Below are 13,289 nucleotides of genomic sequence, written 5' to 3' on the forward strand. Positions count from 1 at the left end.
TAGAAGGGCATTTCCCCCCACTTCAGTATTTAAGGCACTTAACGAATAGTTTGTAGGCTGCCCATAAAAACAGAATGCCTCAGTCTCTGCCAATTACCCCAAAATCAGCCTAGAAAGCCACATAAATGTAAAATCAAAGAAAGAATGTTTTCAGTATAGTTCCAGTAGAGCTCCCTTGTTCAGAAAGAGTTGTGGAGAGAATAAAATGGTACCAATTTCAACTATACTTTTGAGCAAATCCATCAGATATGCTCTGTTCACCCAAATAAGAAAATCTTGGGATCCAGACCCTCAGATAGAAGCCCTGCACCTCTCACACCAAATGTCCACACTGGGGATTGTTTCAGAGAACATTCCCCCATCTGACATACCTTGGGCAAAGGCATCTCCCATCTAAATGATAAACACACACAACAGCTGTCTAGCACTCAGCTAACTATGAATGAATACTTTACATCTTACATGACTGCACATTCCTCCCTGCTTGGCAGGACAAAGTACATACATTTTTTACATGGGAACAGAAATCCATGTTTTCAGAAGCATTAAGAGCCCCACAGTGTACACATAGATCAGAAGAGCATATGTCATCACCATCACTTGCTTGATGTTAAAGAAAACACCCAGAAAACTAATGTGGAATTAGAGAGCTTGGAGTGCAAGAGTGAAGCCCTAAATTGGGCCTGTAAGAATACTACAACTATTAAAGTGGCAATATGGAGGTAACTGATCAAAGTACATATCCTGAGAACAGAACAAACCTAAATTCCTTCAACAGAGCCACTCTTGATTTCACAACTGATCTAAGTAGCATTTCTAGCATCAAGTGTGTGGCTTTTCTCAGTTGCCCAGACAGCAGGATGAAAGTGGCAGGTTTACATTTAATGTAAAAATAAAAGCTCAAAAAGCAAAAGGCATCAGACAAGTGACCTCTGGATGCACTGGACAGTGCCTCTAGTAAGATGGCACTGCTGAACTCACCGAGTGGCATTCCAAGGAGGTCTCTGCTTTGTGAGCAGTACACTGAAATTGCTTCTTAAAGCATGGTTTTGAGTGAAGGACAGCACACAGCTGCTGCAGGAGCAGAGAGCATCAGCTGGGACCTGCAGTGTCCGCTTGCTCTCCTGATATAGTGAGGGAGAAGTATGCTGCTTCGCTGTCACAGAACAGCTTTTCTCTTCTCTTCATCTGACAACTTGCCAATGTCTTGGGCAAGAAGCTGGCACATAAAACCACACTGAGCTTCCTATCACCTGTGGCACAAACCATTAGACTATTGGCCTTTGCTTTTCTCATCCTGGCAGGACAGTAAGCCAAAACCAGGCATCACCTTAAGTCCTTTTGCTCCCTAACATAGTTAATATGGATGATGAATACTCTCTAGATGCCTAGCTCAGTCACTCTACATGAGAAAATTGCTATTTAAACCACAGTAATGTTTTCCACAGTTCCTTGGAGACTTGAGATTATAAATTGAACTCTGACCTTTGAAACATTTTACCCACAGCTACATGAAATCCTAAGAGAACAAGCATACAGGCCCTTGCAAAGTAAACAGAGATGCTGCATTCCCACTGTCACGTAACTTGCACAACTGCAACACTCTCTAGCTTGGTCCACATATGCACACGTAAGGCATAAGCAGGAAAAGCTTTAAGTGCACACATGTGTCTGCTCAAGAACAGGAATCCTTCAAGGCACAGCACTAGACCTTGCCAGCAAATGGAGAGTATCTGTACTTGGAAAATATCAAATGCTTCCTCCCAGCGCAATCTGAAAGCCCTTGAGAACTACAGTAAGGAGCTATTCCTATCTTTGTTCTATTGAGGGGGAACAAAGGAAGTGAGAGATTCAGAAATAAATAGAAGGTCAAGGAGGAAGCGCATGACAGAGGAAGGAGCTGCATTTGCCTTTATAACTCCAGGACAAGATTCCTCACCATAGGCTGGTTCTCCCATTGACTTCACTGGGTGGGAATGAAGCCAGCACCAAGTGCTCTGGAAATCCCATCATGAATGCTTCCTTCATTTCCATGTTTTAATATCGTTAGCATCTCTCTGATGAAGACATACTTGCTGCAGCCAAAAAAAAAAAAAAAAAAAAACACACAAAAAAACCCAAACCAAACCCACCCCCACTCTTTGAAGTAGAAATGAAATGCTTCATTAGTTCAAAAATTGTTGAGATTGCAAATCAGGAACAGAACAGTACAGGTCTAGAGGCAAGATAACTAACAATTCATGAGCAAAATGCTATGTTTATGCAACACTAAGGATGAGATTTTAATTGCTTATTATTCTAATTGATTTCAGTCAGTTGTTATGGCAACTTTTGCCTTTTAGTGTATGCACTACACCAGACACAGGATTAACCCATGAAGTAAGGCTAGGTGACACACCACAGCTGTGACATGTACTATAAGATAAGTAATACTGATTGTCTGCTCATATATGAGATCAGAGTTAGAGCTAGCACCTTCTAGACTAATGTTTTATTAGTATATCCAGTTTCTCTCGCTGACTTCCATACTTACCTGCACCACTATTCATGGTTTACACTACTTGGTACTCTGCTTGAGGAAAATCAGTGGCCATTTTGTGAAAAAGCTACTTAGTAACAGCAGTTTTGTCAGCACATACGTTTTATATTATCTCATCAATATTCTCTTATCCAGAGCAGCTTTTACACAACAGGAATTCAGAGCAAGAAGTCAAAACCCGACAGTCAAAACCCAAAGTCCAAACCATGCCTTCTGCCATTTAGAAGTGGGTATGCAGTTCAGTTAAACAAGAACACTCAGCAAAGGCTTTGTTCAGCTGGACTTACACATCCACTCATGTTTTTCTCTCCTGTCCAGTCTCTCTCCAGTGATGGTGGATGGCTCATGTGTCAACACATCCATTAACTTGTGCACAGCAGAACAGATCTTGCTCTCTAAGTATACATGCTAGCAAAACACATTCTGCTGGTCCTTGGAGTACACCCTTAAAATCTCTTGTGAGTAATCTGTCTCACATGCATCGTTTTTAGGGAGCTGAAAAGAGCAGCTGAGAATTAAATGTTTGGAAATACAAAGACTGACATTTTCCCTCATTAAAGGAGCTATGCAATGTCAGTTAAACCAGAAACTGCAGAAGCTGGTTTCTGACTTTGAGTCTCGCCCCAGTATCTACCAGTTCACCACTCATTTGGCTTCAAAGCCTTGACAGCTACCTGGTATCATGAGAACATTATGAAACCAAGCAGCCAAGTCAAGTTTCCTGTTTAAAAGTCCATTATCATTAATTATGGAATAACAATTCACCAGGAACTGAAGTGGTTCCAGTACTGATCCCCTGTGGCCCAGCTCAGCCACAGGAGAGCAGGTGAGCGGAATGATATCATCTCCAGATCCCCTCAGAAAAGCTCATCTATACCCACATGACCCTTCAGCTCTACATTTAAATCTCTCACATGCTCTTTCACAAAGGCACAGGGAATAACATCCCACAGCTCATCCAAAGCCATACAGCTGTCCCAGAGGATGTCTTCCCCACTGAAACATTCCTTTTCATCCCCCTCAGTCCCCACCCAAACCAGTCTTACTAACGAGGCAGTTATGAAAATGAGCATGTACTTAAGCTTGTGAGACTGCAGAAGTTCAAGGTTTCACCTTGTGGTACAAGAAAGCCCAAAAGAGCATTTAAAAACCATGCACACCTCTGCTTTTAAAAATCAAGCCAACCACCAAAAGCTCCATTCTTTGAACAAAGGCAGGTGAACCTCCTTTGAGTGATGCACAGCTATCAGAGCCAGCAAAATCAAAGTTGAGCCTAAATTATCAAACCACAGAAGTAAACCTGACAACGCTTCTGCAAGCAGATTTCTTTCCATGCTGGGACAAACTTGAAAGGGGCTGAATGGTACACCTCAAGCTTTATTAAACAGACTAATTCCACAAGCTGTTAGTAAACCTAGGGACATTGCCCATGGCTTCCTACCTTTGTTAACAGCCCACCTACACAGCACACACAGTATCTGCCAGCTCCCCAGCAAGGCAGTTGCTCTGCTGAAGTGACTCAAGGAGGCACCTTTGAAGTAGAAGCTGAACACTGAGCATGGAAGTTACTGCAGCAACAGAGTGGTCACAATGGACAGCAAGGAAGCCATTGCTCTGAAAGTATAGCACCTTTCAAAGGCAAACAGTTCCACTCTATAATTGACTTTCTGGGGTACATCAGTTATTCTAGAAGCAAATTTTGTAAAGAACTCTTGGTGATATCAAGTGCCCATCCTAGAACAGTTGTGAGCAGCCTTGTAGTGTGTTCCTGTGTTTAAAAAAAAAGTAGCTATAAAAGCCATAAAAAAAAATTACAACTAAAATATTGTTTCAACAGTCCCAGTGGCCCTATTCTTCCCCAACATGCTCCCTTCCAATGAATGGCAGTGCTCACTGTTAGCTTCACAGCACCCTATTCATCCCCAGCTTTCTAGCAGTAGGAACATCTTTCCAGCAAGAACAATTTGTAGCCACTAACTTCTTAGTTTTTGCAACACAGGCACTGTTTGGAAATACTCTGACAAGATGGACAGGAGCAGTCTGAAAGGAAACAAGTTTGCCTTTGATGAAATACCATAGGCATTTATGGGTTGCCAACATGCAGACATATCCCAAGCCCGGATTTCATTGATTAGGAACAGCAGTAACCACAAATCCAGGGCTGGAGTACCTCTCCTATGAAGATAGGATGAGACCACTGGGCTTGTTCAGCTTGGAGAAGGCTCCAGGAAGACCTTATAGCAGCTTCCAGTGCCTAAAGGCACTGAAAAAAAAAAATAAAAAAAAAAATCAAGAAATCTGGAGAGGGACTTTTGAAAAGCACCTGGTAGGGACAGGGCAAGGGGGAATGGCTTTAAACTGAAGCAGGGGAGATTTAGATTGGATATTAGGAAGTTCTTCCCTGTGAGGGTGGTGAGGCCCTGGCACAGGCTGCCCAGAGAAGCTCTGGCTGCCCCATCCCTGACAGTGTTCAAGGCCAGGTTGGATGGGACTTGGAGCAACCTCGTCTACTGGAAGGTGTCCCTGCCTCTGGCAGGGGGTTGGAATTAGATGAGCTTTAAGGTGCCTTCTAACCCAAACCAGCCTGTGATAAACCCTAGACTTGTTTCGCCTGCAGTGACCCTACTCTCGACCACTAGTGGGAGCTCCCACTTGCTGGATGTGCAATCAGCCCAACAGCAGCTGAGTGATAAGCTCACACACAAGCTTCTTAAACCTGACAAGAGCACCACCAACTAGTGTTGCTTGCTAGTCATCCAGTAGCAAGCCATGCAGAAATCTCCCCTTTGTAAACTGCTTATGAGGACTTCTGTGGAGCCTGTCACACAGCTGCAATACCATACAAGCTAGACAAAAGAAAAAGCAAAACAAGAGCTTTTAGTAACCAACCATAACTCAGGCTAATTAACAAATACAGCACTTGGTTTATTTTTGTTCTCAACTGAAACAAGACTCAGGAGGTTTGTTACCTGCAACCAAATTACTCCATTTGAGAAGTAAGCTTCCAGGTGTAGGACTTGCGGTAACAAGTCTGCAGATGTACAGTAACATACAGAGTACACAATAAATTACTATGTACATGCAACATACCTACAAAAAGTTACACACAGTGTAAAAAAATACAGTATTTTCTGCTCATTTGTTTTAAATTTTTTCTGTACATTTTGTAATTTACATTTTCATATACATTTTTGTAAACTTTTTCATATTTTTATGAAACTGAAATCACATAACAGTTATGAACTCACAGCACTGATCTTACCTTTCTACAAGAAGGCTTGCACCTACCAAACAGCTTTTAGCTTGTTTGCTCCTTCATTTCTACTTTGGCACCAACACACTTCACACCATTGTTCTGAGCTACTTAGTCTGCTTGCTACCTAGCTGTGTCCTCAGTATGAAGAAACCAATCATACTTCAATTTGTGCTTTAATAAAGCAAGGTCTGAAAACAACCCATTACATTAACTACTTCATCAACATCACATTTACCTGATATTACTGCATAATATCAACTTTTCCTGCACTGTCTTATATAAGCATGCAAACAAGTCTGATGATGACTCAATAACATGAATATACTGAAAAACAACTACAAGGGTTAAATATTTAAAGGAATGTAGACTTACCAAGATTTACCATGTTAGTAAGTCTAAGCTAGTAGTATGGATTGATATGTTAACAGTTAGCACTTTAAACACACTGAAATTGACAAAGTTAATTTCAGTGTAAAACCTATCTGTATTAAAGAAAATATGAAACTACTCCCAGCCACACACTTGGACACTGTCCTTCAGTGAAAGCTAGCATTAACTGGAAACGTCCTTCTTGCCACGCATACTCCTGTTGGGAAACAGGAATTTCTCAAGTTTACAAAAAACAAGCTTTAAAAAAAAAACCAAAAAAAAAAAACCTGCTTAGAGTACAAAACTCAAGATCCTGCTGAAAAGGTGCACAGCATGTCAAGTGTTAAAGCACTTTCAGCATTTGACAGTAAATCATTTCAGGCTGGTATTACAGATACATCTCATTCCACATAACCTACTCAGTATTTTGGATTAAATCAAGCTTGCTAAGAGTGGAGATGCCCTCAAGAGGACTCTCACCCAACCTCCTGGCTCAAAGAAGGGTCAACACTGAATTCAAAGCAAGCTTGGGACTGCATCAGTGCTGAATCCTGCGCACTCCCCAGGACAGACTGCACAGCCTCTCTTCAACCATTTACATGTTTAACTGACCCCATGGAGAAAAATTCTTCCATGAGGAGAGAACTGCATATTTCAATTTAATGCTCCACGCTTCTCAGCCAAGACCCTGAAATAATCTTCTCCTCCACAAACTCCTCTTTGATACCAAAAGCCTGCTGTTCAGTCCCATTTCCATCCCCAAACTCCCTTTTGCCAGGCTGAATAAGCTCATTTTGCTTAGCCTCTCTTCACAGGTCCTGTGCCCCACATCACTTACCCATCTTGGCAGCTCCCCATTGAACTTGTGCAAGTTGATCAACATCTTGAACCCCAAACTGGACACTGTTCCTAATGAGGATGCCATGTAAAGAGAGGAAAAAACCCTACTTCCCTCAATCTACTAGCTACACTCCTGTTAACATAGCCCAGTACGCTGTCAGCCTCCATTACTGTTTGTGTGTGTAGCTGCTAAGCATTTTGGACCAACAGATACAGAACTACATTTATGCTTATTGACAACAGAACTATACATGAACTTTTTTGCTGAACTGGGAACCTGAATGGGATTTTTTTGCCTTCCTTAAAATTACAGCAACAAAAAACCAAGGCATTTATATACCACAGCAATTCTTGCCTTAATACAGTTCACACATTACCACCTCACTTATTATTGCCAAAACACTCAATGGTGCATTTAAAATTTCAACCTAATACAATCAAGACTTTATGCTAAGAATGACAGCTAAGAGCTTGCCACTTTGTTTTCGGTTCAAGTTCGAAGAAGAAGGTGCCTTCCAGATCACTCGGAGGAGAACTGCTAAGAATTTCTTCTCCACTGCTCATATCTTCAGAGGAGTCTTCACTACCAGAACAGCAGAAAAAGTAATTCAAACAAAGCACAACCCTTTCAAAATGGCACAGTACTCTTCAATCCTGTGTGTTTTTGCATGCTTTTCTGTTCCTAGTTTAACAGCCCAGATCTACACGTTTCTCAGCGCTAAAGTTTAAATCATAAGAAGGTAATTCTTCTAATGCCAAAAATATTCTACCAACCAAGCAGCAAGCAGTCAAGATATATAACAAATTATTTTAGAAGGCATGTATTCTTTGTAATCATCCCTGCCTTAAGAATGCTGCTTCTCCCCACCCTGCAAAGCGCTTATAGTCCCCCCATCCCTTCTCTTCCCCCGCCCCCCCCTTAAGGTGTATTTTCAGTCCATCAGTATTTTCAAAACTGGCCTTTTTTCACCCAAATAGTAGTAAATGAGCTTTGTTATACAGAGTTGCCATTAACATTTCCAGAAAAGGAGAATTCCCAACAAATAACCCTGGTGTAAGTTTTACCAACCTCTCACTTTCATTGAAACATCCACCCTCTGGTATTGTTGGCAACTCGGGAACACTGTAGTAACTGTTTTGTAGATTCTGGGCTGTACGTCTAGAAACAATCCAAACTAGCTTCTTATGATCAGGCTTGCAACATTCAGGAGAGGAATAATCTGCTAGGCATTTTGAGACCAGCTCCCTCCAATAAAGTAGGTCACTGTCACTTATCTGAAAAGCAGAAAGAGAACCTATTTAGTCTGTTACACACAAGCTCTAAAGTTAACCCCTTCCTCCATTTTGCCTTCTTGGAAAGTACTTGAAAGTATCAGTCAAGATCAAGAGTGGCAAGTCAAAGTTGTGCTGTTTTTAAAGTGAACTCCTCTACACTGCCTAGAAATGTTCACACTGACATTTAAACTGACAGTTTGGCTGCCAGTTGCTGTTAACATTTTCATTATCACTTCCAAAGAAACAATGAAACAGACATCATGCCCTTTAAAAATGGAATAATCTCATGCTTTAAGGAACAACTTCCACCTCTCAAGAAACTGGGTTTCAATTCGACTGCAAGAGTGAAAAGCATGTTCTAGATCACAAACTAATCCAGCATCCAGCTAGAAGCTATAAATCCTATGTTAGTTATTCAGGCAAAAAGATGCCTGAATGCAAAAGATGCAAAAAGATTAGTTATTAAGCCGAGCAGTCACTGTAGTCCTACAAAACTATTTGAAGTTTCTCTACAATGAACAGCTAGCACTGTACAAGTTAATCAGCTTCTTGTTAAAGCCTGTGCAGGTATTAAGTCAGCATTTCTTCTGAGTTTATATACTTAAGCTATTTTTTTAAACCATAATCTTTCTGCTTGCCAGGCAGCTGACAAGATGTTCCAGTACAAAATGACTACCTGACTTCATTCTCTAAGCAGGGGTGGGGGGGAAGGTGCATTTGGCATTCTACCAACAAAAACATGTTAAGTTACAAGAATTGCAGGCAGATGCTTAAAGACCCATTTCATTGCTTATTTCAGCTGGTGCCAAACAGTACCTGTAAAGATTGCACATTGACAGTAGGGGTCCCTTTAATGTAAGGTCACACATCATTAATCACACCAGTCCCAAAAACTGCAAAAACAATCCATGGAAAATATTTACCTTAGAATGCTTCTGAACACGCAGAAGGATCTCGAATAGCTCAACAGATTCCAGAGTCTGAACTTCTAGAGTGAGAAGGCACAAGGCCAAGACAGATGGCTAGAAGGACAAAAAAAACCCAAAACAACATTCAACCTAACATGAAACAAAACCTACTCAGGAGTCAAAGAAAGCTACTTCCACTTACTTTTGCTTTAGAAAAGACTAGACGACAGTTGCAAGCTTTTAGCTGTGCTTCCAATTTGTCAAGATTCAATACTTCTTTCCTGTAAAACACCCAAGAGAAGCAGCATGCACGTCAACAAGCATTTACTTGTCAGGAAGCAAAAACTAAGGAGCTGCCTCCTCTACAGCCAAGGCCATAAGCATTTAAGAGGCAGCAAAAAAGGGCTTAGTAAACTTACAGACCACCACCAGTATGCAACTCAACTCACCTTTCTGAGGTATGACAGAGTACAATAGTATGGTACAAGTGCAAGAAGGTTAAGGCAGTAGTAGCTTTAAATTCAAAGTGCAACTTTTCTGAAATTATCTTTTCCATCCGTTTCAGGTCAGACACAGTGCATTTACATTGGCTGATCCGGATGATCTCGTGAGCAGATGGAATATTGCATTCCTCTTCGACTACTCGGGCAGCCAGTTGGAAACAACAAACTCCAATGCAAGATAAATGCTTTGGTTTCACCTAAAAATAACAGGAAGCACTATGAATACCTCCCCCACCTTAAACACCACGCTTACCTAACAGCAATACCAACAGATCACCCAGCATAGGTAAGCTGTTTTGTATATTCAAAGTTCAATAGAAAGCTGTGCTTATCTCAGCCAGACCTGACGTCAGCCAACTTACAGACCTTGCCTACTCATAACTAGTTTCATCACTTCAGTTTCAGCCAAACACAGCTGGCAGACCAATTAAAGCAGTATCAATCTGACATAGCTATGTCAGAGGAAATGAGTTTGAGAGCAGAGAACCCTCAACTGAAATTGTTCCACAGCACTATACATTGAATAGGCTGCAGTGAAAACTGTAATACCTGGCTTCTCCAAGTGGCAGTGCTCACTCACCCTCACTTAAAGCCAATACAAATCCAGCCTGAGCCTGCTCCAGGCAGTCCCATCTCCAAGGATTCGTTCCTACCTCTGCTATCCTCCCCCATATACCAGCATACCGTTTTGTGCAACCTCGGTCAGACCAGATTACTGATTCAACTTTGGTTTTTCTGCCAATTTCATAATGGGGAACCAGTTTAGGTTCAAACTATCTGCCACAGAACAGCACAAAAACATCCATGAAATAATCATTTGGCATTATTTCCAGTCCTAATCTAAGCTTCAACACAGTACCTAGAAACAGTCTGTAACACAAATGGTTTTGCTCCTTCTTAGTTCCTCCTTGCTTAGACTTCTACTTTTACATGGTGAAAGCTACAGAGAAAATAAACAATGCTATTATTTGCCTCTATTGGTAAGAGCTGTACTCAACATCAGGTTTTCCGAAGGAGAACTTCGGTAATGTTGCTAGCACAGAATGTGCAAACAGCCACAGTTACATCCTAGATCACAACCTTGCCCTTTTTGTCAAACCAGGAAGTTCACAGGAAGCTCACATACTCCCTTCCCAGCTGACACTGTATCAGGTCCTCTCCCCGACAATACCTTCATAAGAGCCAAGAATCTGTCCAGAATATTCACAGCCAAAACAAATGTTTCAGTTGCAAAACCAAAGAAGTTGGTCAAACTCCAAAGATCTTCCACCTTGGCATTCCTTTGTCTCGGACACAGAGTATTTTCATTCTGTCACAAGAAAAGCCAAGTCAAAATTACTCAGTTGCAGCAGTAATGACTGTGACCACTCAATCCCTAAGCCATCTCTTACTTAGATCAAATAGAAGCAATTCTTTTATCCTTAAATACTTGATTTCTCTTAAATTTAGATACTTGAGACTCAAAACACGTCCAGTTATAAGGATTTCAGTCAGGTCTTAAGTCTCAGTGGTGCAAAACCCAGCACAATCACATTTCCAAGTATGCATTTGTTATTTTAAGACAATAGTTACCAAGTGCATGAATACACAGTGACTCCTGACCTTATGGAAACAGATGACAAAACTCAGCTTATTCTCCTCTCTGCTTGCATGCCAATATTTAAGCAACAAAAGATCTGCTTTCAAAACAAACACCAAGACTGATTTCAGAGACTTAGTTTGTGAAACATTTGCAAAAAATACTCAAGTATCTGCAAGAACGTGAGCCTGCCCTAAACTCTGTAAGGAACTCTGGTCATTAACCTGGAAGTATCTCTACTTCTTTTATTTTCTGCTTCTCAGCACCCGAGCTTTTCTAGGTTCATCTCCCCAGACCCTGCTAATGAAAAGCCAGTCACTTCACCATTTCCAAATTCCCTATTTGACATCTCACCTTTCCTGCAGTGGTACAACACAGTGGTATGAAAAGCTCCCGAAATGAAAATAACGCATTTCTGTGGCTTCCACTTGAAAGCTTATCAATAAATGTTAAATATCTAAGTATCTTGCTTGCCTTTCAAGTCAGAGTTCTCTGATGATGTAGTCTATGTTAATAACCCCAGATTAAGACAATTAAAAGGCGAAGTGGCATTTATAGAGAGAATTAACTTCTCCAAATTAACGCATGCCTCCCTTGTAGCTCAGAGTTTATTTATTTAAAACACACATATTTCCTGCCCTGAGGAGGCTGCCTCCACCCACTCTGCCCAGCTCCTCGCCCCCTCTCACCTCGGCAGCGCACTCGATGAGACTGAGTCCCTTCTCTCGGGGCTGAAACCGCCCCTCCTGCTCCAGGTGGAGATTCAGCTGCTTGAAAAGCCACAGCGCCTCGCTGCTCATCTTCTCCCCTACCTCCGGTTCCTTTACCTTCACGGCAGACAACATGTCGTCAGCAGCTAGTAGCCCACCTCCCCACCCTCCCTCCCAGACAAAGGGAACCTCCCCACCTGGGAACCCCACAGCAGCGGGGAGACGAACAAAAAGGACCCGACCTGCCGCCCCACAGAAGGTGCAACCCGGGCCTACCGCCACACTCACCCGGGGCAGTATTAAGGGGGCACCGGGCCCCCCCCCCCGCGGCCCTCACGGCTCGCTTCCTCCGCTGCCGGGAGGGGGAGGCGAGCCCGGCTCCCGTCACCGCACCGACGCGGGTCGTCCCCGCCGCTGGCCCCGCATCCAAGCAGGGTCACGACGCTGCCCAAGGGAACAACACCATCCACAACCACTGCCCCAGCCCCGCATCAAAATGGAGGCGGCACGACCCCGCCCCCTTGTTTTTGTCCTGGCGGCCCGCAGATGGCCCCGCGCGGAGCGCTCCCTGAGAGGCCCGGCCAGCGAGCCGCCGCCAGGAAGTAAAATAGTCCCTCTCGCAGCTGCTCCCCCTAGGCTTGCCCAGGCAGGACCCAGAGAACCAGAGAACATAGAAAATATCCATCATCCCTCCGTCTCCATGAGGAGCGGGGAGAGACCGCGCTCCTCCGGAGGGAGTGTTAAATCGCGGCGGAGGGAGAAAGAGATAAACACATCACTCCTTTAAAGGGACCGAGCGCGGCACCCCTTTTAAAAAGTCCGCCCAAACCCTTCCCCGTCCTGATTGGTGTGCGGGCTGCCCCGCCGCTGATTGGCTAGCAGCGAGGCTTCGCCCCTCCCCTTCCCCACCCGCCCGGGGTGAGTTGTTTACCGGCCGCGATTGGCCGCCGACTGAGGTTGAGTCTCTTCGGATTGGTCGGCTCTGCCCCGCCTGCAGCTCCGGGCCTTAGCGACCCTGACAGAATGGGGTTGGGGCTTGGGAGGCGGTGTGCGGGGGTTTGTGTAATGGCCGGGGCTCGAGTGCAGCCTGGCGCCTCAGCGATGGCCGCCGGTGCGTCCTCTGCCAGAGCAGCCGCCGTCAAACACCTCCCGTCCCCACGGCTCCCCTGCGCTGTAATAAAGGATAACGGCAAATGCTGAGCTGCTGCCCCGGGGGTTGGGGGAGTTGACCTGAGGTAGCTCTGCTCCAGGGTGTGTCTCTAAGGGACACTTCTCATTCTGTTTCTATAAGGTTCAAATACCTGTCTGGA

At 43.6% G+C, this 13,289-nt stretch overlaps 1 protein-coding gene across 1 annotated transcript; it reads right to left on the reverse strand.

Annotated features, from left to right (window-relative positions):
* Nucleotides 1–5,443: 5,443 nt before the first annotated feature.
* On the reverse strand, nt 5,444–12,707 carry CCNG2 (cyclin G2). Its single transcript, XM_065686658.1, has 8 exons — nt 12,268–12,707; nt 11,959–12,096; nt 10,862–10,999; nt 9,637–9,887; nt 9,390–9,468; nt 9,203–9,301; nt 8,074–8,279; nt 5,444–7,587 (listed from the first exon to the last, which is right to left on the reverse strand). The coding sequence occupies exons 2-8, from the start codon at nt 12,067–12,069 to the stop codon at nt 7,455–7,457; spliced, it is 1,017 nt and encodes a 338-aa protein (XP_065542730.1). The 5' UTR covers nt 12,070–12,096; nt 12,268–12,707; the 3' UTR covers nt 5,444–7,454.
* Nucleotides 12,708–13,289: the final 582 nt, after the last annotated feature.

The sequence above is a fragment of the Lathamus discolor genome, chromosome 1 (genome assembly GCF_037157495.1).
Source record: "Lathamus discolor isolate bLatDis1 chromosome 1, bLatDis1.hap1, whole genome shotgun sequence".
Classification (NCBI taxonomy): Eukaryota; Metazoa; Chordata; class Aves; order Psittaciformes; family Psittacidae; genus Lathamus; species Lathamus discolor.

Coding starts and splice junctions, on each gene's coding strand:
- CCNG2 (XM_065686658.1), bottom strand. CDS start 12,069: ATGAGCAGCGAGGCGCTGTGGCTTTTCAAGCAGCTGAATCTCCACCTG. Junction 11,000..11,958: donor TCATCGAGTGCGCTGCCGAG/GTGAGAGGGGGC, acceptor TTCTTGTGACAG/AATGAAAATACTCTGTGTCC. Junction 7,588..8,073: donor TGTTTCAATGAAAGTGAGAG/GTTGGTAAAACT, acceptor CTGTTCTGGTAG/TGAAGACTCCTCTGAAGATA.